The sequence below is a fragment of the Macaca mulatta genome, chromosome 14 (genome assembly GCF_049350105.2).
Source record: "Macaca mulatta isolate MMU2019108-1 chromosome 14, T2T-MMU8v2.0, whole genome shotgun sequence".
Classification (NCBI taxonomy): domain Eukaryota; kingdom Metazoa; phylum Chordata; class Mammalia; order Primates; family Cercopithecidae; genus Macaca; species Macaca mulatta.
This window is the reverse complement of record NC_133419.1, coordinates 57267196-57293095: the sequence shown is the minus strand read 5'-3', so window position 1 is coordinate 57293095 and position 25900 is coordinate 57267196. Positions and strand designations below refer to the sequence as shown.

The 25900-nt window shown below is 52.3% G+C and overlaps 1 protein-coding gene across 6 annotated transcripts in view; it reads right to left on the bottom strand.

The window, feature by feature from the left end:
* Nucleotides 1–25473, bottom strand: part of LMO1 (LIM domain only 1) — a 47958-nt gene extending 22485 nt beyond the window's left edge. For 2 of the 6 annotated variants that reach the window (XM_028833723.2, XM_077964865.1), the window contains exons 1-3: nt 25095–25288; nt 23682–23793; nt 20020–20279 (exon numbers count right to left, since the gene is read on the bottom strand). In XM_028833723.2, coding sequence (XP_028689556.1) covers nt 20020–20044 — 25 coding nt within the window. In that variant the 5' untranslated portion in view covers nt 20045–20279; nt 23682–23793; nt 25095–25288. Of the gene's footprint in view, nt 1–20019; nt 20565–23681; nt 23794–25094 lie in introns of those variants that run through there. The other 4 variants (XM_077964862.1, XM_002799650.4, XR_013404539.1 and 1 more) reach the window with 3 other exon arrangements.
* Nucleotides 25474–25900: the final 427 nt, after the last annotated feature.

Sequence of the window (25900 nt, the reverse complement as noted above, 5' to 3'; positions counted from 1 at the left end):
CCCCAGGGCTTCCTGTTGAAGCCCTGGGGGTTGCTTCAGCACTTCTTTGCAGACCTGGATAAGAGAGAGACGCTGAAAGCAAGGCCTGCGTGGGCCAGATCTCCCTTCAGCCTCCCGCATGACTGAGGAGGCTCAGGGAGCAACCGTGGATGAAGCCATTTAGAATATGAGCTTTGGAATCAGACAGGTTGGGATCTGTATCCTAGACCAGCCATGGGCTCCCAGGCAGAAGATCCTTGTTCAGAAGCGAATGTCTCTTCTGGAAACCTGCTGGGAGAAAGCCTGCTGTGTGTCTTGCAGTGCAGCCCCTGTAAAGTGAGAGTGGTCTGAAGCCCCCAAGTGCAAAGGGAAAGTGGCATCCTGTGTGAGAGTCAGCAGGGTGGGCCAGCCGCTGGGCAAGCTGGTGTGGCCGCAGGCCGCATTGTCCACAGCACAGAGTCTGCAGCCAGGGAGCTGACAGCCGTGCTGTCTGTCATCCGTCAGACCACGTCTGGAGTACAAGTACTGCCTGGGCCCTGCACCCAGGTGAGGTGGACAAGGAGGCACAGGGCAGTGGGCCTCACCAAGCCAGAACAGACTGCTCTAGCCAAACCCTTGAGAAGGCCCCAGGCCTGCAGTAGGAAGGCCTTTGGAGGCATAAGCCCACAGAGGATGTTCCTGGCAGCTTCGGCTGCAGCCTCCCACTCCTGCCTGGGTCCCTGTTGAGCCCCATTTGTGCCTCCCAGCCTATCATTAGCTCACAGTGCGTGCATTCACCATCTCTGGGTGGGGAAGCTGGTCTATGACAAGACTCTTTGAGATCACTGATTCCCTCAGCCCCAGCCCCAGAGTTTTCCGAACCCCTGGCTAGCTCCCAACTTTAAGCCATACTCCTGACACATAAACATGAATGAGTGTGAACCACCCTGTGGGTAAGAGACAACAGAATGCAGCCACCAAGGCCTCGGGCCTGCAGGGGCTTTATAGGGAGCCCTTTCTGGAATAAGGAGCACCAGGAAAGGAGGCTGGGGTCACCAGATCACATATAGGAGAGGAGGCAGGGACTCTCCAGCCCCTCCCAGCCCCTCCCAGCCCCCAGCTTGGGAGTGGGCTGCTGGCTTTGCAAGGAAATTACAACATGGACCTGATAATGCTCCTCTTAGTTACAGCATAAACTGTGGCAATAAAGCGTACCTGGGGAATGTTTAGAGAAAGCACTAATGATTTCTTCCCTAGTGGTTAATAAATTCACTTCCAGATCAATTTGTTCGCGATAGAGCCCTGTGAGCAGAACCCGCAAGGCGGGCACAGCCGAGTGTGTCTTTTTCAGTATAAATGATTTATTACGATGATTAGCGGCACATAAACAATTTAAAATACAATGCTAATTAGTTTGGGGAAGAAAGGAGGGGAAAAGCCACACTGCCTCTCTCCCTATTATGTTCTACTTCCCTAAGTGTGTACTTTTTAATTAAATCCAAATGTCACAATAAATTTAAAGTGTTTTATTACCGCTCGGGCTAACTGAGGCAGTCACGCAAGCCCCCCTCTCAGGCATCTGCAGGCTGGCCTGGGGGTAAGGGCTGGGGGCACCAGCAGAGCTTGTCCACAAACTCCCAACATGGGAAATCTCTTGAGAACCCTGGGAACCCCTCGTGGTTTTCAGCAGCACCAGGTCAGAAAACACTGGGCCTTCCCAGGGGACTCTCCACCTTCTGCTCACCTTCCTGGCCAGCCCGAGTGAGGGCTCCTCCTTAAAGCTTGCTCTGACCAGCCCAGAAGCCAGCCACTTCTCCCCAACAGTCCCACAGTACCCTGCATCCTCTTCACTCCTCCTCGTGTGCCCTATAAACTTCTACCAGCTACTTTCTATGTGCCTGGCATCATGCCCAGCATTTCATGTACAGCATCTTCCCAAGTCCTTGTTGCAGTGCTATAAGTTATAATTATTGCTTCCATTTTGTGGATGGGGAAACTGAGGCTCAGAGAGGTGGAACAACTTAACTAAAGTCACACAGCTAAAAATGGACTTTTGTAGCATCCTTTTCTCTCCTATAGCATGCTCTGCTTCAGAGCCTACAACTGGCCATGTCTGGGCCCTGCTTTGCTTAGAGACACATCTGAGGCAAGGGTTCAGGCCAGGGACTTGGACTCTGGTAAGTCTGGGTTCAAGTTCAGGCTCTGCCATCGACCCACATTGTGAACTCAGTCAAGTCATTTAGCCTCTCTGAGTTTCGGCTTCCTCATCAGCAAAACTAGAGCAATAACATTCAACTTGCAGGGCTGAAGAATGAAAGTACCTGAAGTAAGCAGAAGTCCTTTGCTATCCATGACATGCTATGCAAGTAGTAATTTTTTTATTATTATTATTTTTGAGACAGAGTCTTGCTCTGTCACCCATGCTGGAGTGCAGTGGCGGAATCTCAGCTCACTGCAAGCTCTGCCTCTCGGGTTCATGCCATTCTCCTGCCTCAGCGTCCCGAAGAGCTGGGACTATAGGCATGTGCCACCATGCCTGGCTAATTTTTTGTATTTTCAGTAGAGATGGGGTTTCACCGTGTTAGCCAGGATGGTCTCGATCTCCTGACCCTGTGATCCACCTGCCTCGGCCTCCCAAAGTGCTGGGATTACAGGCATGAGCCACTGCGCCCGGCTCACAAGTAGTAATTATTTACAGAAGCCCTTGAGGTGAGCAGAGATCAGTACTAAAGCCACTTCATAGATCGGAAAACTGAAGCCAGCAGGCAAAAGACGTATCCAAAGTGCCAATGAACCTCAGTACCAAGCTAAGGGTGCCTCCCTTCCAGAAGCCCAGACAACTAAGGATGGCTTCTCTCCTAAATACTCATGTACTATTCATTTGAATTTAAAAACAAATATCCCCAAACGCAGAGTTTTCATATGACCCAGTGTGTTAGTCTGTTCTTGCGTTGCTATAAACATAGCTGAGGCTGGGTAATTTGTAAAGAAAAGAAGTTTAATTGGCTCACAGTTCTGTAGGTTGTACAAGCATGGCTCCAGCATCTGCTCCTGGTGAGGCCTCAGGAAGCTTCCAATCATGACAGAAGAGGAAGGGGAGAAAGCAAGTCACATGGCAAGACTGGGAGCAAGGGAGATGGGGGAGGTGCCACACTCTTTTAAACAACAAGATTTTGAGTGAACTGAGCAAGAACTCACTCATCACCAAGTGGATAGTGCTAAGCCATTCATGAGGAAGCCATCCCCGTGATCCAATCACCTCCCACCAGTCCCCACCTGCAACACTGAGAATCTCATTTCAACATGAGATTTGGAGGGGACAAACATTGAAATTGTATCACCCAGCAATTCCCCTCTTAAGTATATCCCCAAGAAAAATGAAAATATAGGTCTTAACAAAAACTTGTACATGAACGTTCCTAGCAGCATTACTCAGAACAGCCAAAAAACAGAAACAACCCAAATGTCCATCAATTGACAAACGAATAAATAAAACATGGTATATACATACAATGGAATACGATTTGGCCACAAAAAGAAATGAAGTACTGACATATGCTACAACGTGAAGGAACCTTGCAAACATTATGCCAAGAAAGAAGGCAGATACAATAACCACATATTGCATGATTCCATTTATATGAAATGTCCAGAATAGGCAATGCTATACAAACAGAAAGTAGTTTAGTGGTTGCCAGGGAGGGAGGAATGGGGAGTGACTGCTAATGGGGTGAAGGTTCTTTTTGAGGTGATAAAAATGTTCTTGAATTAGATAACGGTGATGATTGCAAAACTCTGTGAATATACTAAAAACCACTAAAGTATGTATTTTAAAAAGGTTAATTTTGTGGTATGCAAATGATAAATCAATAAAGCTATTATAAAATGAGACAAACAAAAACAATATAAATATTCCTTTGAGAACAGGAGAAACCAGTTCATAAAATATTCAGTTCTGGGGTCAGCAAAGTGGGGCAATAACCTGTGGCAGCTAGAAACTGCCAGGTGTGGGGACCTGGGAGGCCCCACAGCCAGCCTCACAGGGGACAGGCCCTGGTCACTCCATGCCCCTGCTGGGATGAAAGTGATGAAAGGGCTCCATAGCACCCCCTTACCTCCTTCCCCAGACCCCCATATCCAGAAATCTGACTCTATCCACTTTTCCAGCCCTGCTCCCCAAGAAACTGAAACCTTACTGGATCCATCACTCTCCTTGGCCCATCTGCTTCCACAACTGCATTATCATTTTGTCTTCTCAGGTCTCTGTTGAAATTTCTGCATCCTTCAAGGACTATGCCCTACCTGCAAACTGAGCATGCCCATGGCAGAGGGGTCCCTCCTTCAGGACCTTGAGCTTGTCCGACTTTGGACACCACAAGTACATAACAGTATGTGCATAATGGTACATGCATAATGAATAGCATCATAGTGAGGACTTCCAGGCCCCCAGGCAGGGTTGGGTAAGGGATGCTGCCCTCTCCCAGGGCCTGTGAGCCCCACCTGGCACAGGGATGTGCCAGCTTAGATCCAGGCCACGAGGCTAGGAAGGAAAGCAACGAGGCTGCCTTTGGAAGGGGAGAGCACCATGCCCAGACTAGGGACAGTACCCTTTGTAGCTAATCTGAGAGGATGACCCAAAAAGATGAAGCATCCTGGTCAGCAGGGGGAGCTGGGGCTGCACAGGGGCATGGGCATTTGTCTGCCCCCAAGTTGGGAATGAACGGGGATAGACTGAGAGTGGTCACAGCGGCTCAGACCTCATCTCTGCAGAGGCAGACCAGCCTCCAATTCTCCCGCAGTGGAGAGAGCCCTATGGAGGAGACAGGACAGCTCTGGTCACTTGAAAGGACTATCTGGGCCTTGAAGCAAGTGGACACATGCTCATTTTCTAGTCATGAGGCTAGTTCCCTGAGTCTACACGGATTCAGCATGAAATGCTGTCTTGGGAAGCTGCTCCTCAGGGAAACTACCCTTGAACTTCTCTAAATTTCTCTCCCAAAGTTCTTTGAGGCCCAGGGATGAGAAGCCCTCTCAAGGTAAGGGGTGGCAGGAGCGCATGTTGCAAGTGCCCTTCCGTTTATGCAGCCACTATGTTCTCACCAACACTTCCTCGGGTGGGCCAAAACACATGAAAACATTTTCTCTCATTTGAGTTCTGTGCAGGGGACAGGGAGGATGTTCTGGGTCTTAACTTATATGACCAGGGCTCAGAAAAGTGAAGTGGTTTGCCCAATAACATCCAGTAGCAGTGGGTGGTAGAGCAAGACTTGCCGGAGAGCCCACAGTCAGAGGACCGCAGAGCAGGACTGAAATCCACAGTTCATGCTTGTTACCTACCAAGTCAAAAGACAGCTAATCCTGCAGCAAGTGGTCAGGTCCTCATGCCGCTGCTGTCGCTTTCAAAGAATTCTAAAGATTTCACATCTGCATGTGTCTGACCTGGTGCTCTTGGGGGTTCTCTCTCCTTGGGAGAGTGAGTCCAAAGCCTTTACCATGGAAGGGAGGGCAGGATTCCCAGTAGTATGGACCACAGGGAGAAGAGTGTGTGCCCTTGAGACAGCATGGAGTGGGCTGCTGGGTCTCCAGACCCTGGGCAGCCAGGCAGGAATGGTACCACTATATGCACCACTATAGACACCTGAGTCTACAGACAGACCACTATACAGACCTCTACCCTGAGGGACAGCTCATTGCAGAGGCAAGACCTTAGGCATAGTTCCCAGACCACACGGAGGTGCTCTGAGGCCTCAAACAAGTTCTGCTCTTCTCTGGACTGATCCTAGTTGAATATAATTGGGGGTGGACTAGAGTAGAAACAGGTAAGGGTAGGGAGACCCTGAGCCATGCCTCTTTCCCAGAATCAGCAGCTTTTATGAAAGCCAGTCGGGAGAAAGAACATTGGCCCAGAGTGGGAGGGCCAAGAAACACTTTACAGACAGATCATAGGAGGCCAGAGGAGTCAGGGACTGACCGTCGGGTGGCTGGATAGGTCTGGACTTGCTACCTCCCAGTCCTGGTGTCCTCCCACCTGCCTCAGGCCCACAGTCTTTGACTCCTTGTCTTAGAGCCTAGAAAGCCAGAATCATGGTCCAGTCATGACAGCAGCAGAGGAGGAAGTGAAGGGTTGGGGAAGCCTTCAAGCCAAAGCTGGGCTGGGCAAGCAAGGGCCTCAGGGACAAAGCTGGGCAAGGACAGGCTTGCAGCCAGGGCCTCTGGTCTACCTTCCCTGGAGTTCAACTCCAGCTCTGGCCACAAGTTCAAGCCCCGCTACAGGGAGCTGAGCAGCTCCAGCCAGGATCTTGACCACCAGAAGACCTCAGATGAGCTCCCATTCCTAAGGCCACAGCTTCAGCACAGTTCCTCTCCTAAACCTCAACTGCCTCCTCTGACCAATCCAGACCCCCACCTGCCTCACCCTGCACACACCCAGTCTGCAAGCTCTGGAGGAAACTGAAGGGAGGCAGGCAGGAGTGTGGGGCCATCTGAAGCTGGAGGGATGGGGAGAGGTCCGTCTGTACAGCTGAAAAAGAACCCCTCCCTCCCCATTATGTGCTGCTTTCTCTGCCTCTAGTTTTATCCCCTCCCATTTGCTCTCCACAGAGTAATCCAAATGGTCTTAATGAAATGTAAATTTGAGCAAGAATCTTGCTTCTACCTCAAGCCATTCAAAGGTGTCCTGTTGTACACATGGACATAAAGATGGGAACAACAGACACCGATGGGTGACAGGATCTGTCATACCCTGAACCTCACCACCATGCAATATACCCATGTAACATGTAACAAACCTGCACATGCGCCCCCTGAGGATGTAGGGAAACTGGAACTGCTACCCACGGCCTGCAAGGCTCTGCACAATGTGGCGCTGCCAGCCCTGACCACCCTGCAGCCTCACTGATGATGCCCCAAGCTCCAGTCACAATGGCCTCTGCAGTCTTGAACCTGGGGTTCCTTGTCCTCTTTCTGGGACAAAGGAATCCTTTTGATTCTCTCTGATCCTCTCCTGACCTCCTTCACCTATAAACTCATTCATTCATTATCCGCTCAACAAATATTTACTAAGCATCTACTAGTAGGGGCTAGCCCTTAACATCTACATTTTGATAAGAATTATACCAACACTGAGAATTTTTCATCAATAAAGTAACTCTTAATGAGCTTCATTAAGTCAATTAATTCCTTGATCACTTTTCTATTCATTCGTGTTAAACCATTTCTTCACCCTTCCCCATTTTTTTTGAATTTTGTGGAGATTATTTTCATTGGGATCAATTATTTTTAAATTGTTAAAGGCGACTATTGGCTTATGATCAGCTTTTGGCTCACATCAGATCTCACAAATTCGAGTTTTTGCCGCTGTTGGGATTCTTTTCTGGCAATTATTTCTACCAGAAAATGCTTCCCGAGCCAGCTTCACCAGCTCTAAACTTCTCAGGAAGATTTGATTCTTCTGTCAATTTTTAGTCAGTAACATACTTTACCAGGTGCAGTCTTAGTTGTTGCCAGTTTTACTTTGTGTTAATTATTTCAACCAATTTTAATTTTTTCGTGGATCTTTTTTTGGAGAATAATATCTCAATAATACTAATGAGATCTTATGCTCTTGTCAAAGGCATATTTTAGCAGTGATCTGATAAGCACTCTGAGGATCAAAGAAGAGCATGAAAACATCCTCAGGGCACAAAGGCAGGTCAAAGCATTGAACTCTGCATTTGGGTGGAGTGCCAGCTTGGAACCAGGTGCCTGAGGGAGCCCTGCCCACTGCCCACTGCTCCCCAGAGCCCTGGCCCCTGCCAAGAAGATGCCTCATGGATGGGAAACAGCTTCTGGCTGGGGGAGAGCGGCTGCCTGGAAGAGATGGCCTCTGACTGACAGAGCTGGGGTGCAGCCTCAAGGCCCCATGCCAATCGGATGCAGCGTCTGCTGGGCACAGATATTTCTACTCAGAAAGTATCTCAGAGACACTCAGCTGAGAAAGGAAGCAGACGCTTCTTAGTGCCTTAGTTTCCCCAGCCATAAAAGGATGTAATTGACTGGGGTACTCTCAGTCCAAGGCTATGACTTCCATTCACTGGCCATGAGTCTCTGAACCTACTCCAGGGGTCCCCTCTGCCTCCTAATTGAGACTCTACCTGCAAACAGCAGGGGACAGGGCTTTCCACCTGGATTGAGTGTGACAAGACCAAGTGTGGAGGGCTGAGAGCTACAGATGCTCTCACCTGGGAAACTGTGTGTCCCGACCCTAGGAGACCAACGAAAGAGAAAGAGACCTCACTGGGAGTTCCTTTCTGCTGGCCTGGCCCTGCCACACCCATTCCCCAATAGTCCTGTCTCCATATACGACGCCACAGGGTATGTAGCCGGCAGGCACTCTGGGAATGCAAATGGAGAAACCAAGACCCAGAAAGGGGAAGGGACCAGCCCAAGGACACACTGTGAGGTGGTGGCAGAGCTGGGATGTGGATGCAGCAGTTCTGGCTCCCAGCCCCGTGCCCATCAACCTGCTTACGGGAGTACTTCAGCCCGCAGGAGAGCCTCCTCCACCCTGCTCCCACGTGAGGAACTGCCACACTACCTCTGCCCAGGCTGCCTCAAAACGCCGCCTCCATCGCCCCTGTAACAGCCAGGAAAGAGGTGGGGCCCTCAATCCAACAGCAGCGGGGAGGCTGGCTCAGGAAGGAACCACCCTCACCTCCTCTGCGGGTATCATCCCGGCGGACTGAGAAGGGAGACCCTGGGGTGATAGACCCCACTGGGGCGGCTTGGTAGGGCCGTCCCAGCCTTGGAAAACTGACCACCTGTGAGAACAAAATCCAGCAGCCCCCAGCGCTGGTCCAGGGGGGTGTGTGTGTGTGTGGGGTGTGTGAGTGTGAGAGACAGTGCATGTGTCTGTGTGGGTGGGTGTGCATGTGTGTGTGAATGTGTGTATGTGAACATATGTGTGTGTATAGGTGTGTGTGGTGTGTATGGGGGTGTGTAGTGGGCATGTAGTGTGCGTGCATGTATGTGGGAGCGAGTGTGTGTGATGTGTGTGTGAGAGTGCGTGTGTGTGTCTGCACATATTCAGCACCATCCCTCCCACAGCTAGAGCTAGGGAGGGCCTGCGAGTGTCTTTACCGCCACCTCCCCAGGCTCATGGCAGGCAGGGCCTGGTTCTCGCCTGAACTCTTCCACATGCCAGCTTGCTGGGGTATCCCAGGCAAGCATCTTTTCCTCTCTGGACACAACCTAGTCCTCTGCAAAATGGAGCTAGTATTTGTCCTCTTAGCCTCCCAAGGGTGTTGTGATGATGAAATGATAGACTCTGAGACATCTGTGCCCTTCCCTGGCATGAGGTGACCCAGGAGGCCTCCTGGGAATGGAGCTGGTGAGGCATTCTCTCTGGAGGCAGTTGCTATTCCAGAGGCTGGCCTCTCATGGCAGGCCACCTTCTAAGATGGTCCCCAGTGATCCTGCCCCCTGGCACTCACACCCTTATGTCATCTGCCCCACTTCCTTGAGTGTGGGCTGGACCTCGTGGCTTGCTCCCGAGAAAGGAAACACAGCAAAGGTGATGAAACGTCACATCTGTGATTCGTAGACAGACTTTCTTCTTGTGAGCAGACACTGTCTTTCAATGGTTTTCAGGAAGCTGGCAGCCATGTTGGAGAGGCCCATACGGCATGGCCACCGCAGCCAGCAAGGCATGGAGGCTCTCAGTCTAGCAGCCCGTGAGGAATGCATTCTGCCAGCAACTAAATTACTGAGCTTGAAACAACCCCACATGAATCTTGAGATGAACCCACAGCCCCAGGTGACACCTTGATCACAGTCTGAGAGAAACCCCAGAGCAGAGGACCCCGTAAAGATTCCTGTCCCACAGCAATGAGAGAATAAGTGGGTATTGTTTCTAGCTGCTAATTTTGGAAGTAATGTGTTACACAGCTGTAGATAATTAATACACTGTCACACTGGCATACATGCTCTGTAGAGAAGGGCCCTCTCCTCAGGCCATTGAGAGGGGGCCCTGCAGACAGCTCTCTGCCTGACAACCCATGTTGTTGTGAACTTCCTCCTACAGCACAGGCCTTGAGGTGGAGTGTTTTGAGGAGAGGAGCCCAGAGGACAGAGCCCTGTCTCCAGCTGCCCTACCCAGGCCCCCTGCCCTCAGCTGGGCAGAGGAGGAAAGTGGGAGAAGCTGCTTCACGTCCTCAAGGAGCCACAGCCGTGAGTCCTTTCCAAAGAGTAATCCTCCCAGGGCTGGGAACTCCAGGCCTGTCTGGAGCAGGGCAAGTTTTCCAAAGCACATCCACTTCCCCTGTCTCCCCTGCTCTCACCAGTACCCCAGGGAGGACAGGGAAATGACACCAATCATCTGCAAGACTGTCAGAAGCTTTGCCTGATCAAGTCCCAACAGACTTAAAAGGTAACCGTGTTCATACCCATTTTACTATTTGAAATTATTAGTAGAATTTACTCATCAGAATGACTTAGCAGCAGAGACAGGATTTGAACCTGTGTAACTCAAAGCCCATGCTAATTCCACTTGTTTTACAAAAGGAAAACTGAGAATCAGAGAGTTTGAACATTCTGATGGCACCCACAGGTAGCCCCACTCAGTCCTTCCTGGATACTGTCGTCAGGGATTAGGGTTTTTAAAGATTGAGGGGAGAGGACACGCAGGATGGAGCAGGACTGTAGGAGCCCAGGCCGGCGCTGCTCCCACTTGTCTGGCAAGAGTGGGTCTCCCTCCTGCTCTCCATCAAGTCATCATGCCAACCAGCAAAGTTGATTTATTAAAACTCCTTTCTGGGGTACCACACGAATTTTTCCCCACTGAGACTCAGAGAAGAAGGGCAGCCACTCCCGCCACACAATATTAAAATGTCAGGAGTTTAAGGCCTGCGTTGGTTGAGTCATAAGTTATCAGCACCCAGTGAGGGCCGACAGAATGCCTCCCTTAAATTATTAAGCAGAAAGCGTCAGACTGTAATATTTTGCTAAACCAAAGTACAGACACAGACAAAGATGTCATTTCAATATTTGAAACCAGCAAGTTTAATTTAAAATAAGAGCAAACCAATAAGCTCAGAACATAGCAGCGTATGAGAGGAAAATTATACTGTGAGAGGAAAAAAAAGTGGAAGGACTTAAGAAATTTATAAAAGTAATCTCCAAGTGGAAATTAGAAATCAAGGCCTAGAAACAGAATAACACAAAAGAAATATTACTGTCCACTTTCTAAATCAATATAACACTGCTCCACGCCGGAATTACCATGGTAACTCAAGTAAAAAGAATCAAGCAATTCTTATTATTTCAAAATAAAATCACAGCCTGAAGCCTGGGTTTTATTACAACCACTGATAGATCGCTGGCTTGTATTTATCTGAAATATTGCTTTTCAATCAGCTGGTTTATGAATGTACACAGGCCTCTCACCAGCCCACTTACCACCCCATTTTGAGGCTAGGGGCCAACCAATGAATTGATTCTCACCTCGCTGCATCTGCATATATGCCCAGGTCTAAGTCAGCTCTGGGAACACAGAGCATCACATCCTTTCAAGCTGTCTAGTGGCTTTGCAGGACAGAGAGGAAAATCTGAAAGAGGCAATGGGGACTGACCTCATTATGGTCCCTCCCCTGCCAGGGTGGCTCTGGGAGGAATGGAGCTGGGCTCCCATGGCAGCCCCCCTCAAACTGCCCACAGCAAGCTTCCTTCCACCCCAAGTCATCTCGAAGGTTCCTCACCTTTCCTTGAACTCTGAGAGTCTTTCTTTGCATCCTCATGTCTGACAGCTGGAAAAGGGAGCAGACAGAGCACAGAGAGTGAGTGCACTGACTCTGCAGTCAACCTGCTTGGGTTCACAGCCCAGCTCTAGCACTCTTGAGCTGTAGTGGAACCAATTACTCAATCTCTTTGTACAATAATTTTCTCATCTGTAGAATGAGGGTAATAGTAGCTTCTTCCTAAGGTTCTTAGGGGTATTAAATGAGATTATATATGGAAGATGCTTGGTGGACTGATTACAAAAATGACCCCAATTCGTACCCTTCCCCATAGCCACACCATTTGTTATATGACTTTCACCTCCTACCTTCAAGAGCAGAATCTGCTTCTCCACCCTTTGAACTTGGGCTGGCCTTGTGATTTATTTTGGCCAATAGAATGCAGCAGAAGTGACAACATCCCAGTGCCAAACCTTGGCCTCAGAAGCCTTGTGTAGGCCGGGTGCGGTGGTGCGTGGTGGCACATGTTTGTAATCCCAGCACTTTGGGAGGCTGAGGCAGGTGGATCGATTGATCCCAGGAGTTCAAGACCAGACTGGGCAACATAGTGAAATCTCATCTCTACAAAAAATACGAAAATTAGCTAGGCATGGTGATGTAGTCTCAGCTACTTGGGAGGCTGAAGAAGGAGGATCACTTCAGCCCAAAAGGTCAAGGCTGCAGGAAGCTGTGATTGTGCCACTGCGCTCCAGTCTGAACAATAGAGCGAGACTCTCTCAAAAAAGAGAAGCCTTGTGTGCTTCCACACCTTCTGGACCGGTCTCTGCCATAAGAACAAGTCGGACAAGCCTACTGGCTAATGAGGGCCTCGCAGTCTTTTCACGCCCAGCATCCAACTGATCAGCCATCCTCCATCCTCCAGGTGTGAGTGAGCCCAGCTGAAACCAGAAAAACTGCTCAGCCAAGCCCTGCTTAAATCACTGACCCACAGATTTTCAAGTTAAATAAATGCTTATTGTGTTGAGGCTCTACATTTTAGGGTAACTGATTACGCAGCAATAACTACTTGATACATATAGACGGCACAATGCTGCACTTTTAAGTAAGGGTTCAGTATAATGATAGCTATTGTGTTTTATGACTCCTAAAGGCTGAGAGGCCAAAGCCAAAAGATCATACTGTAACTGTGCAGAGAGCAATGTCAATTCACACAAGCATGAAACTTTCTGGTTTACCAAGTGTGTGCTTGGACATAAAGTGCCAGTTAGGTGTTTCACCCTTTGTAGGGATGAGAAAATTGAGGCCCAGTGCATTGCCTGAAGTCACACAGCAGTCAGCTGGGACAAAACCCAGGTTTTCTGAATCATGCTAGCAGACTACACCTGAAGACAGGAGGCCACTCAAGAAAGCCCAGTTGACCTCCAGGGGAAGGGACAGGAGGGAGGAGCTAGTGATCTGAGCCCATGGGCCTTCATACTGGGCAGCTGCCCCTGCAATCTGGACCAACCTACTCACTCCTCTCACACCACCTGCTTTTACTTTTCCCCTAATTGTATCAGCTACTGTGGACTCCTGCCTTAGACAGAACACGAAATGAACACATACCCACCAGTGGTGAACAAATTGTTGCTAGGTTTGGTGGATGTGTCTCTGAGCATGGTCTGGAATGGTCTGGGAGAAACCTCAGCCAACTAAAGGAGAAAGGGCATGCCAGGCAAGGAGGACATAGGAGCAAGGGAATAGAGGCAAATGCTGAGTCTTCATGGAACCCAAAACCAGAGTAGATATACTAAACCTGCATAGTTTAGTGTGATGGTCAAAGCAGCAGTAGGCCTCAGGCAGGATGCCAGGGTAGCAGAGGCTTGGTCAGACTGGTTGTAATGAGCACCAGGAGAAAGATAGTAGGTGAGATGAGAATGGCGGTAGCAGAGGACAAAAAGGTAGGTCCAGAGTCCCAGATGAATGCAATCCGGTGATGTGCTGATGCATGCTTAACAACCAAGTCTTTGGGAAAACGCCCTGATTTGTAGTGTTTGCTTATGTCCATGGTACAAACTGTGGCTAATTTCAAGCTACCAATGCAGTGTCTCTGAACTCAGAGTTGGGAAGAGATGCACAGAATATCTTGCAAGCCAGGACAAGTTGACTCCACTGGTGTAGTCCAATCCCAAATATGGGCTTGCCAGGAAAACTCACTCTAGCAGCACCACAAAGAGCTAAGCCTGGGAATGGGAGGACATCTTGCATGTCTCAATGTCCTCCAACTCCAGACAGGACAGGGAAGCAAGATGGGATACATGCCATAGGAACCTCTGGGGCTTCTCCACTTCAAAAGGACCAGGACAGATGTGAGTGTCCATCAGCACCTTTCACCTACATCTGAGGATAGAACTGCATCTTCTGGGCTGTCAGTAGGCTGGCAAGGGGTAAAACTGGGACACCCAAGCACGTGGTCCGTAGTCCCAGTCCAGTTGATGTTTGCTGTAATCAGAGTTTTCTACTACCCAGCCTCATCACGCCTCAGGGCTAGGGCAGAAGGCATGGCAAAAAGATGCTGATGCTCTAGGCTCCAATTCCTCATGGAACCCTAGGCAGCCCTTTTGCCCTATTTGAACCTCGACTTCCACCTATAAATGGAGGAATTTGCAAAGAGTGGTTTTAGAGACCTCTTCCCAAGGTGCCACCTGCCGTGGGGATCTGGACATGGGCAAGTAGTGAGGTCAGCCTTCCTCCCAGGCAGCAATGATTAAGGGCCATGATAAATAAACTGGCAGAGTGAGGGTACAGACCCAGTGCTTACCAGTGAACAAAGCACTGGACTGGACACAGAGTTATTTCAGATCATACTGTAACTGAACACGGAGCAATGTTGCTCCACACAGCCATGAGGCTTTCTGGCTCATCAAATGTGTACATGGACAGTATCTCACTTAATCCTGAGTATAATCCTGCCAATTAGGTATGGCTGTTCTCACTGTAGAGATGAGAAGGTAGAGAGGCAAAGGTTTAGAGGCAAGCAACCTCTACACTGGGTGGGCGTGTAACACAAAATCACAGTAGACATACTGGACCTGCATAGCTTAGTGCAATGACAAAGGTGGCAGCAAGTCAAACAGTACCTGGCACACTGGGACACCCATGTCCTTTCCTCTACCTTCTGCCCTAACATCTTCTAGTCTTCTCAGCGTCCCTGAACAGGGCTTTCTGGGAGGCCCTCTAGACCCTGGAGATGGATCCAGCAACAGCCTTGGCCTCCCTGCTACATGGGGGCACAGCTCTGGAGGGATCTCCTAACTCCCTGGACCTGCATCTGCTCTAGACCCCAACATGGCTCAAGTCACTGGCCCCCAGCCTTCCCTAGCTGCACCATCACAGCTCTGCCTTCTGCTCAGACAGCACAACCTGTCTAGCCACGGCCACCTCCCAACTGTGGCAGCCTCGCCCTGGGCCATGGCTGAACCTCGTGTTTCCTTTGCCCATGACCACAGGGAGTCAACTGCCAGTGCTCACTGGCAATCATCCATCTGTTCCAAGGGTGAGAGACCAAAATAGACCTCCTCTTGGTGCTGCCCACAAATAGGGCCTGCTATGAAGTTCCTTAAATGGAAGCTCATGGGGCAGCCACCTGGTCTGACTCTGGGACACAGGGTGACACAGGGTGGAGTAAGGAATCAATTCTCGGGAGGGAGAGGCGGGTCCCAGCTCTAGGGAAACGTCCATTTTCATGTGCTAAAGGCATATTTGTGGGACATGTTCAGAAACAGACAGCAAGAGAAAAAGGCAGTTCCCACAACCACAGAGGCCAAGTGAGTGGCCATGCCAGCACTGAGCCCCGGCATCCAAAGGGTGAAGCTTTTAGGCGAGCAGCAGCCAGTGATCTCAGCTTCCCCCAGTCCTAATGCTCCTGAAAGGCTCTCTCCTGCTCCCTGTAATTGGGCATCAGTAGTTAATGCAGTATTGACTGCATTACACGCTCCCGTGCCTCCCCTCACTAATGCCAATTGCATCACCTTGTACAGTCACCGGCTTGCTTAGCCAATAGCTGTTAAAAGCAATCCAAATCATGAATCATATGGGAAACTTTTAGCAAGACACCACCATCCAAGGAGACAATTTACAGTTGAGTTAATCTGGGTACATTAGCGAGACATGGATTCTGGACGACAGACCAATTTATGTTGTTTCCCTGTCCCCCTCTTAGTGCTGCTCTGTGTGAGCAAATGAATGGAAGAGCAGGGAACAGAGAGAAGCACCTGCTTCTTCACCCAAGGCTCGGGTGTGTGTGTGTGTGTGTGTGAGGGGGTTACCCATCTTTACAGACACTCTGCCTGGCTAAGTTTGGGCAGGAAGGGGAAGCAGCTGTATGTACAGCTCAGGATGTGATGCCTCATTCCCAGCAGAAAGGAGGGCTGCCACTGGGGCTGGTTATGGTAGATGCAGATGGTAACCCTCCCACTCCCCTGCTTCTAGGCACTGGGCAAGTACATGATTTGGTCCCCACCCTGCCAGACTCACAAGGCCTTTACCAGGCCTCAGCAGGCAGCAGTGTCCACTTGGCTCTGCCTTCCTGCTAATGGGCTGGGGTCTCTGGCATGGAACAGCATCAGGGCCTGCCTGCCTCTCCAGGGCTGGGACAGTGGTGAGTACACTCTGCCAGGAGAGGCCCCAGGACTCTCTGTGGCCTAGAACATGAGGGTCTATCCTAGGAAATCCTACTGGTGGCCCAGCAAGGGCTGGTTCGTACCCAAGCATAGCCATGTGCCGGTTCTGGTGGATCAACTGAGTCAGCTGTGGAGGCTGTGCTCCTAGCCGTCATTCACAATTGAAGACTCCGCTGTCTGGTCCTCCTCAGTCCAGCTTCACTCTCTTTGGCATTTTTACTTATTAAAAATGCTCTAGGAATCATGTCTGGTGTTTAGTTCCACAACCCGCCTGCTGCTTCCTGTGGTCATCCCCACCTTCCTGCTGGGCCTTTGCAAAGACCGTTTATACCCAGCCCTGCCCTTCTCCTGTGTGCACCTGGGAGTATCCCAGCATCCCCAGCTGGATGCCCTAGCATCCTCTCCTGCCCAGTCCCACACAGACCAAAGCTCTCACTGTTCTTGGGCCCTCTCAGACTCTCTGCCGTCTGCTCCTACTCAAAGGCCTCTTCTCAAACAGCCCAAGGGCTCATTTGACTTGGGTAGGGTTCAGAGCTGTAGCTCTCTTTGCTCCCCTGGGACTTTAACCCTCCCCCAAAAGCCCACTGCCTGGTGCCAGCCCAAGCTGCAGGTGCCAGGGGAAGAAGGGCTGTTTCTCCGGGAAAGTTGGAGCTCAGCTGCCTTTCGCTGACAGGCAGACCCAGCAGCATTTAGAAAGCCCGGACCCTGAGTTCCAGTAAAGTGGAGATGGCTAGGCCAAAAGCAAGCATCCAAATGAAAGCAATTAATCTTAAAACTCGAAGTTTAACCGTTTGCAAAACAGATCTTTCCGTCTCTGTGGTGACCTTTCACTGCTCGACCTAATGGATTACTTTATTAATAATGCACTGTGCTTAAAAGCAAAAAAAAAATTTTTTTTCTGACGATTCAATACTTCAGAAAGTCTCTTAAACCCGTTGCTACGGCAAAACGATTGATATTTTATTATCTTTCAGAAGTGCAACATGAAAGCCCTGCAGCCCAGCAGAGCGGGAGCTTTGGTCCTCGGCAGCTGGCAGACCCGACTTCAACCAGAGGAGCCCCAGCCTCTCCCGACAAGATGCTGTCAGGTGGAGAAAAGGCGTTGGGGGTGGTTAATAGCAGCCCTGAGTCCCTGCTGCAGCCAGACAAAAGGTGCTGTATGCAGGGAACGCACCCTTTGGGGGACCTGGGGGGTGGGGGAATGCTGCCACCCAGTTCAGGTAGCCACCTGCTGAGAGGGCAGAAGTGTTCAGGAAGGAGTTAGGTGGTTGGTTTGGAGGAGCAGATGAGTGGATCCAGAACCTTTCTCCCTCCTCCAATTGAAGGTGCCATCTTCAAGGTTTCCTGGAACTAGGGGAGGCCAGACTCCTCTTAACAGGGAGTGGAGTGCAGATGCATGAGCAGAAAGGTTGCTTTTGAAAGACAGCTATAGGCTGGGCAGGACAAGAATAGGTGGCTGCTTAGGACCCCAGTGGCTGTGCTTGTGCTGTAAGAGACCCCAGAGCCCAGCAGCTCCATGGTAGTGGGCACCATATTGTTTAGACTGGACAGTCTAGGCTGGGGATGGAGGGGCATCTGGAGCTCTGTTTCACAGCTCTAACAGAAACCAGAAGAAACATCTGCCCAGGGTGCTTGAGGTACACCGCAATTTGGAGGCAGAGAGCTGGCTAAAATGACCTCCAGAAATCCATTCCCACTCAAGGCTCATCTGAAACCCTTTGTATTATCTCAGAGCCAGAGGCATCATGAGGTGCTTGGGCAGAGCAAGATCCTGGGTGCAGGTAGGGGGTGTCATCTTGTTGGCATGAGACCAATCTCCCCGGCCTGAGGCCTCCCATGTGCAGAGCCTGAGTCTTCCAGATTCCTGGCTTGGGCCTGGGGAGCCAAGCATGCCAAATAACCTCTGCTCAAGATGAACCCTACATGCTCCCCATAGTGACAGTATCCCCAGGTACCAAGGAAGTGCCCTCTGCTCTGGCTTCTCCAAGCCTTTCATTTTTACCAAGAGGGAAAGTGAAGCATGACTGTTCCAAAGTAACATGAGGAGTTCGTGATGAAAGGCACTAAATCAAGGTCTCCTCCCTCCCTGTCTGGCCTGACCCCAGATCCCTTCTTCGCCTTTTCATTCTATATGAAGTTCTCCGATGGCCTACATGGGGCTCCAAGGAAGGGGTCCTTGTGAATAGAGAAGACATACTGAAGATGATGTCCCACCCCAGCTAGCCCAGAAGCACTGAGGTTTCCCCCATTCTCTCTCTTCCTACACCCATGCTGAGAGCCACAGAGCCTCCTAGATGCCACCCCCAGGCCAGATACTTCAAGTTCCACCTCCCTGCTGGATGTCTCAGAAGACAGTAGGCAGCCTGGGGGCATCAGCACCTGGCAGCAGCAATGCGAGCATCCTGTGTGACCCTGAGCAAGTCACTTAGCTTTGCGTTTTCACCAACTGGTCACATCAATAACAACGCTGCCCCGGGGGCAGAGGGCACGGGTCCAGCGGGCACGGGCCCAGCAGAGACTCCTGAGTGGAAGGTCAGAGGATGGCCACTACAGTCACTTTAAGAGGATTCCCGCTGACTCAAAGCAAACCTACCCTTTTGGTACCTCACCAATGGCAGAACGCCGGCGGCAGCGAGGACACCAACAATCACAAATGCCCCTACACCACCAACACACAGGCCTCACCTACAGGGCCGGAGGTCCTGGGACAGCCAGGGTACCGCCTCTCTCCTGACCCTGGGGACTCATCTTAGGGCACCCACTTGGCTTTCCCCTCAAGGGAGCTGGGATCCCCAACCTTCTAGGACACTTAACTGCAGGGCACTCCCTGCCAGGAAGGCTTTGGGGTCTATGGGACCAACTGCTAGTGGCTTCCAGCAGCTATGGGCTCCTCTGTTCCGACCTTTCCCGTGCCCTGCAGTTTTCTAGGGTGCATTGAGGCTCGACCACTGAAGGTCCGTGCCATTCTCGCAGCCGCCCCCGCATGAGTGCTACTGGCCGGCGGCGGGACACTTTCTTCCTCTGGGCCAAACTCCCGCCTCCGCGCTCAAAGAGACAGGGAGATAGCGGGCCAGCACAAGAGGTGGCTCTCTTTCTCATCGAGTCACGCTCATGGAGATGTGCCCCGAGGGTCCAAACCGCCTTCCCCTCGCCTGCCGGGCACCCCGGCTCTCGCGCCGTCCTCCTGCGCTCCCGCTTGCCCCGAGCTCTGGAGTACGATTCTCCCCGAAGCCGCTGATTTGCTCAGCGCTCAGTGCCTCTCGGGTTACGCGGCGGCGGGGGCGAGGGTGATGGCTGCGGTGTGAGCAGCAGCCGCAGAGACGAAATGCTCAAAGCGAACCTCCGCGGCGCGGAGATCGCAGGGGAGCCGGAGCCTCCACGAGGCCCCGCGGCGCAGCACACGGCCGGTGCACAGCTCCTTGGCTCACGGCCGGGGTCCGCGGGGCGTGCGGCCCGGGGCGCATGCAGCCCGGGGCTAGCCCACCTTCTCCCCCGGCAAGTTCCGCCCGGCTGTCCCCCGGTGCTTCCCCCTGCCCCAGCCCTGGTCCCAAGCGTGCCGCCCGCCCCGCAATCCCCGCACAGCCCAGCAGGTGTGCGCCCGTGTTCCCGCGTGTGTGTGCCTGCGCGCCGCAGCGGGGGGCAAGGGGGCGAGGGGGTGAGGGGCGTCGAGACCCCGGCCCGCCACCTACCGTCCTCCTTGTCCAGCACCATCATCTCGGGCGCTCCGTGTCCAGCCGCAGCTAGGCTCGGCCGGGAGAAGGGCGCCGACTCGGGGCGCGCTTCGGCGGGGCGGCCGGTCCTCGGGCAGCTAGCGGGCTCTAATTACCCGCTTGTCCGGCTCTTAACCTAGATTGCACTCAGCTAGAATTACATTCAGGAGTGAAGCACTTCGCAGATACAAAAGCAGTCTCACCTACTTTTGTGCCTCAGAATTGCAAGGAACTACGAACTGCAATTTAGAGAGAGAGAGAGGGAGAGGGAGAGAGAAGGGGGAAAAGAGGATCAGAGCCGTTTCTTTGATTCTCACCTTCTAAATGGCTCAATTTGCCCAGTATAATCTGTCTTAATGTAATTGCATTTGATAGCTCATAACCCTGGCTCTGGCAACGACACAGCTTTCAGCCTCATAAAGTGTTTTCCCCTCGGATTTAATCTGAATCTCAATCTAAAATTATATTCAAAGAGATGGGGGAATCTCGCGGCCGTCTCCCGCTGCCTTTCTCCCTCAATGTATGAGGTTTGCACTCCTGCTACTGAATAAATGCACACATTTCCCGAGGCCCCCTCCCTCCCGGGTTAATGGGGGAGTGGAGACGCACGGCTGCCCGGCTCCGCAGCGCCACCTGGAGGCCTCTAGGTCCCAGCTCGGTGAGCGTCTCTCCTCGGATCCCAGGGTCGTGGTCTTCAATGTTTGTCAGGAGGATGCACCCCATGTATTACTCCCAGGCCCTCAGCCTTGATTTTTGTCTCCTCTTCGAGCAATATTTCTCTGATCACATCCTTTCCCTTCCTATCAGCTCTGCCCGGAGTTTCTGGTTGCTTCCCGGATTGTCTGGCAAAGTTAACCCTCTTCAGGGCACAAACAATCCTACCCTGAGTCTTACAGCACTACTCCTGACCCCAGCAGCATCCCCAAAAGCATCCTAACTCCATGGAGTAGGAGAGTTTATCTCAATTTCTCTCGAAGTAAGCCCAGGCCTGGCCTTGAAAGCCTTTCTCATTCTACAAATATTTACTGAGTGTATATTATGTGCCAAGCACAGTTCTAAGGCACTGGGGATACAGCACTGAACAAAACAAAGATTCCTGCTACTATTATGAAATTGACAATTCTTGCTCTGTAAGTCATAAGGCAGGAAAAGAGACAGTGTCTATCCCTTGTCCTGGACACTGCTTCTCCCCAGAATCCTGGGGCTGATGTTCTGGCTGCCTACCCTAGGAAAGCAACCTACTCACCTACTTTTTTCTTTTCTTTCTTTTTTCTTCTTCTTCTTTTTTTTTTTTTTAAGATGGAGTCTCGTTCTGTTGACCAGGCTGGAGTGCAGTGGTGTGATCTTGGCTGACTGCAACCTCCGCCTCCCAGGTTCCAGTGATTCTTCTGCCTCAGTCTACCAAGTAGCTGGGATTACAGGCACACACCACCACGCCCAGCTAATTTTTGTATTTTTTTAGTAGAGACGGGGTTTCACCATGTTGGCCAGGCTGGTCTCGAACTCCTGACCTCATGATCCACCCACCTCGGCCTCCCACAGTGCTGGGATTACAGGCGTGAGCTGCTGTGCCTGGCCAGAAGGCTACCTACTTTTAAATCCCAAGTCTTTTTTCTTTGCCTAGACAGTACAGAGTTCCCGCGTGGGATAGAAATAATGATTTTTCTCCAGTTCAAGGAGGGGTCCAGACAGATGTGTTGGAGGCTTGGTCCTGGCAATCACTTCTGAGGACTAGACCCAGGGAAAGGGAAAGGGGCTGAAGGACCGCCAGTTGGGATTTTATCTCATCTCTGCCAATTACCAACAGTGGACCTTAGCAAGTCTCTTTCTTTATCTGGGCCTCAGTTTTCCTGGTTGTGAAGTGGGAGACCTACCTTCCTGCATCTACGGTTGTTGTGGGGATCAGGTGAGCTAATGCATGTTAATATGCTTTGTAAACTGTGGCACTCCAGACAATGCAGGGGTTTGGGGGAGATTATCCGGTTTGAAGGAGACCTGGAGGCTAGGTCTTACCCCTTAAACCCTGGGAGGCCCCAGTGCTTGACAGGGGTTGGGGGCAGGGGGCTGCAGCCATCTTCCTCTCTGCTAGGCATGGAAGTCAGGCTTTGAGAAAACAGAAAAGCACTGCTTCTAATGAGATGCCTCATCTGCAGCTCAGAGGGTTTCACTTTCCCCCTCATCTTGAATACTTAATCCTAATAGTCCTTGAGTATATTTGATGTTAAATATATCATTTTGCTCAGACTCAGCATGCCTCAGGACTGCGAGCTTGATCTCTCCCCTGCCACTGCCGCCAGACCCATGCCCTCAGGGTCTGAGAGAGGCTTTGGCACTGCTGCCACTGGCATATTTGGTGCCAGCCCCTCACACCCGCCAGAGCTGGGGGCTAGACAGTGTAGCACGCACAGGGCCTTACAGGCTGGCAAGCAGCAGCTTCTTGCCGTAGAAACCTCGGTGCTACTGGAGGCATTCACTCCATCGGGGCTGCATGCAGCCTTACTACTGACCTCCAGGGGCGGCTTCTCCTCACTTTCAGGGACTGGCCCTGACCCACAAACCAGAACTGGGTTAGCTGTGGCCACCCTTCTACTCTCTTGTCCATGAGTTTGTCTGAATACCAGCTCACCTCAGCCTCCAAGGTACCTAATTGGCAGCCACATGGCTGGCATCTCTTTGGGGAGTCAGGGCCCTGTGCCCCAAACCCAGGGACCAGAGCTGGCCTGGGGTGCTCAGCAATGGGCTGCAGAAGCAGGTAGGGCATGCCAGCAGGGGACTGGTGCTGTGTGTGCCCACAGGTGGCTCTTTCTGCACCCCCAGTTGTGAGCATGGTACTCCTAAACTGATCTGGAGAGGAACCTTCACAGCAAGTCTTGGAGGGTTTGGGTGGCTTGACCTTCCAGCCAGGAAGGGGGTTGCTGGGTTGACAGAGGCAGATAGGAACATCACTCATCCCATCTGATGTCCTCTTTCCGCTCACGGGCAAGCAAGTAACTCCCACCCCCACACTCGCCCCACCCCTATGCTCACCCCACCCAAGCTGCTTCTAGGTCCAGGGACACGCCCACACCACCAGAGTGGAATCCTCAGATCCCCTGGGGCTGCAGGAGGTAGTTTTCACCCAACACATTCCACAGGTGATGAGCATGTACTCTCACTTCAACAAGCCAAGAGTGCTCCAAAATGCCCTTGAAATGCCTCTGGGGATGGCAGGGAGAGGACAGCTATCAATCCCCAAGGTTAGTTTGAGGAGAAAGCGGGTGCTACTGGCTGTCTTACAAATATCTGGGCAGGTCCCAGCAATTTGCCCCTCCACCTGGCAGGAGAGTCCTGAGGAAGAGTTCCTGCATTAGGAGTGGGACGCAGGGCTTGAGGGCCCAGGCAGACTAGATATTCCAGAACTCTTTGGTGAAGACTGTCAGATGTGCCTCAGCCAGAGGGCCTGCTCCCAACACAATGCAGCTGCCTCCAAGATGGAGTTACAGGCTAGCCACACAGGTGATGCTCAGAGAGGTATTGGGGTGATGAGGACCCCTTCTCTGTGGCCACCACAGTTGACAGGACAGAGTAAACCTACAGACTTCATAGTGCAATCAGGATGCCTGCTGGCCATGTTCAGATGCCTCGCCCTTCCCCCTACTTACACAAAAGCAGCCAATGCTCAGGAATTTGCAACCCGCTGGAGTGAAGAAGTGCACAGTCGGCAAACTTTTCCTCTTTTGGTTTCTGGAGAGCCTGGACAGATCTCCTTGTAAGCTGCAGTTATAAATTTTTAGGCCTTATGGAGGCCCAAGCCAAATCTGCACCATAGCAAAGAAATCTCCCGTACCCCTGCACCGCAGCCCTGAAAAGGTTGTGGGTGTGCACTGACCAACTGTCCAAGTTTGCCTCGTGACTCAAGGGTTTCCTAGGATGCAGAATGTTCAGTACTAAAATTGAGATCGCTCTGAGCAAACAAGGACAATTGATCACTATAGTGAGTGGTGGTAGGGTGGGTCAAGGGACTAGACGGACTAGAGAGGAAGGCCAGGCAGCAAGACCCTTTCCCTGCAGCCCAGAAGTTGCCTCTCAATCCCAAACCTCCCAGCTTCCTGCCCCAGCACTTCATCCTTCAGGCACTAAGGGATTGTCCCAGCCTCGGTGGCGGATGGTCTCTGGGTCAGCCAGAGCTGTGAGTTCTTCCAAGAGACTGGCAGTGGAAAGTGTAGGAGTTGGACCCAGGGATGGATGGAAATTTTGTGAGGTCCAAAGCTTACTGCAGTTTGGGCGTGGGGCTCTTTAAGAAAAGGACTACAAGCCTACTAATACCAAATTACCACCAAGGACCTGGCAGCTGAAGGAACCTGAAGGACCCTAAACTTCGCTAACTTCAAGGTAAAAACGCCTTTAGTTGGACCTGATATTTTGGACTAGATGGCCCACCCACCTACCCCAGCCAGCGTGGCACTTCCCAACATGCCAGGCTGGGTGAACTGATGGCAGCTCCCTCCCCAGCCCTGCCAGGGGCAGAGGCAATGTCACCCATGCCGAAGCTATGGAGTGCCAGACCGCAGGGACACTGCTGGTTTGACAGCACCCTCACCCCTGCACCTGCAGGATCTGTGGGCACCCCCACCCTCCCGCGGGGATCCGTTCCGCAGTAGGGAGCGGAAGGGGAACGTGCAGACACCCAGAGAGGCTGGGAGACTGGTTGGCAGTGGGCACTGCCTGGAAGCCCGCGGTGCGGGTTGCAGAGGCGCTCTGGATGCCCGCAAGGCGGCAAGAGTCCGTGAGAAAGTTCCCGGCCGGAGCGCGCAGGGCTGGCGGCCTCGTTGGGACCGGGAGACTTCCTAATCCCGCCGACGAAGCTCGGGCGCTGAGCCTGGCACCGCCGAGCCTGTCACGGCCGACCCCGGCACCTGCGCACACATCCAGCAGCCGCGCTTCCGGGAAGGCACCCATTAGCCGGAGGCGGCCCCGGGTGCTGAGGGCGCTGCCACCGCTAGCGGGGTGGACTCCGCAGGGCCAGCGCCGCAGTCTCCGCCCCGCGCCCCTAGCCCCGCGCGCCGGGCACCTACCGTCCTCCTGGTCCAACACCATGGTCCCGGAGGCTCCAGCCGGACTAGCGCCGAGGACACCTGAGGGGCTAGCGGCTCCGACTCCCGCCGCTGGCCGCCTGCGCTGCTCCCGCCGGCCCAGCGCTGGTGCCAAGTCGCGAGAGCCGCGGCTGCCGACGGGGGCAGACCGACCGGAGTCCGGAGCGCAGCTCCGCGGGCAGGGAGCGCAGGAGGAGGGACAGGGGGGCCGGCGAGGGGGCGAGACGGCCAGGCCGGGATCGCGGGAGCCTAGCGAGCAGCCGCTGCCCGGGCCGGGCCGCAGCCGGAGCCTGAGCCGCGCGCGCGTCCTTCCTCGGTGCGGGCCGCGCTCGCCTCAGCCAAGTGAAGGCTGCATTTCCCAGGGCCCCTCAGATTCCCCTGTTAATTAAATCAATTCATTATGCTCAGATCTGATTAGCGGCCCTTCCCCCCCCTTTGAATCAATTATTCAATACACAAACATAATTGCTTGGGCCAGAGGTGCCCGCCATTAGCTTATTTAACTCCAAGGACACTAATTACCCGCAGGGCACGGGAACTTTTCTCATTAATTCTGACAAAACACAAAAGCACAGCCAGAGTGTGTGCGTGTGAGGAACTGTATGTGTGTGTGTGTGTGTTCGCATGCCAGAGTGAGGGCTGTGTGGGGTGGTGAGCCACTGTGTGAGCTCAAGACGAGGGTGGGGGTAGGACGATTGCGGGTGTGTGTGTGCGGGTGGGAGTGTGGGCTCCGTGCCTGTGATTCTGAACGAGTGCGCCAGGCTGGGCGTGACTCTGGGTCTGGGGAC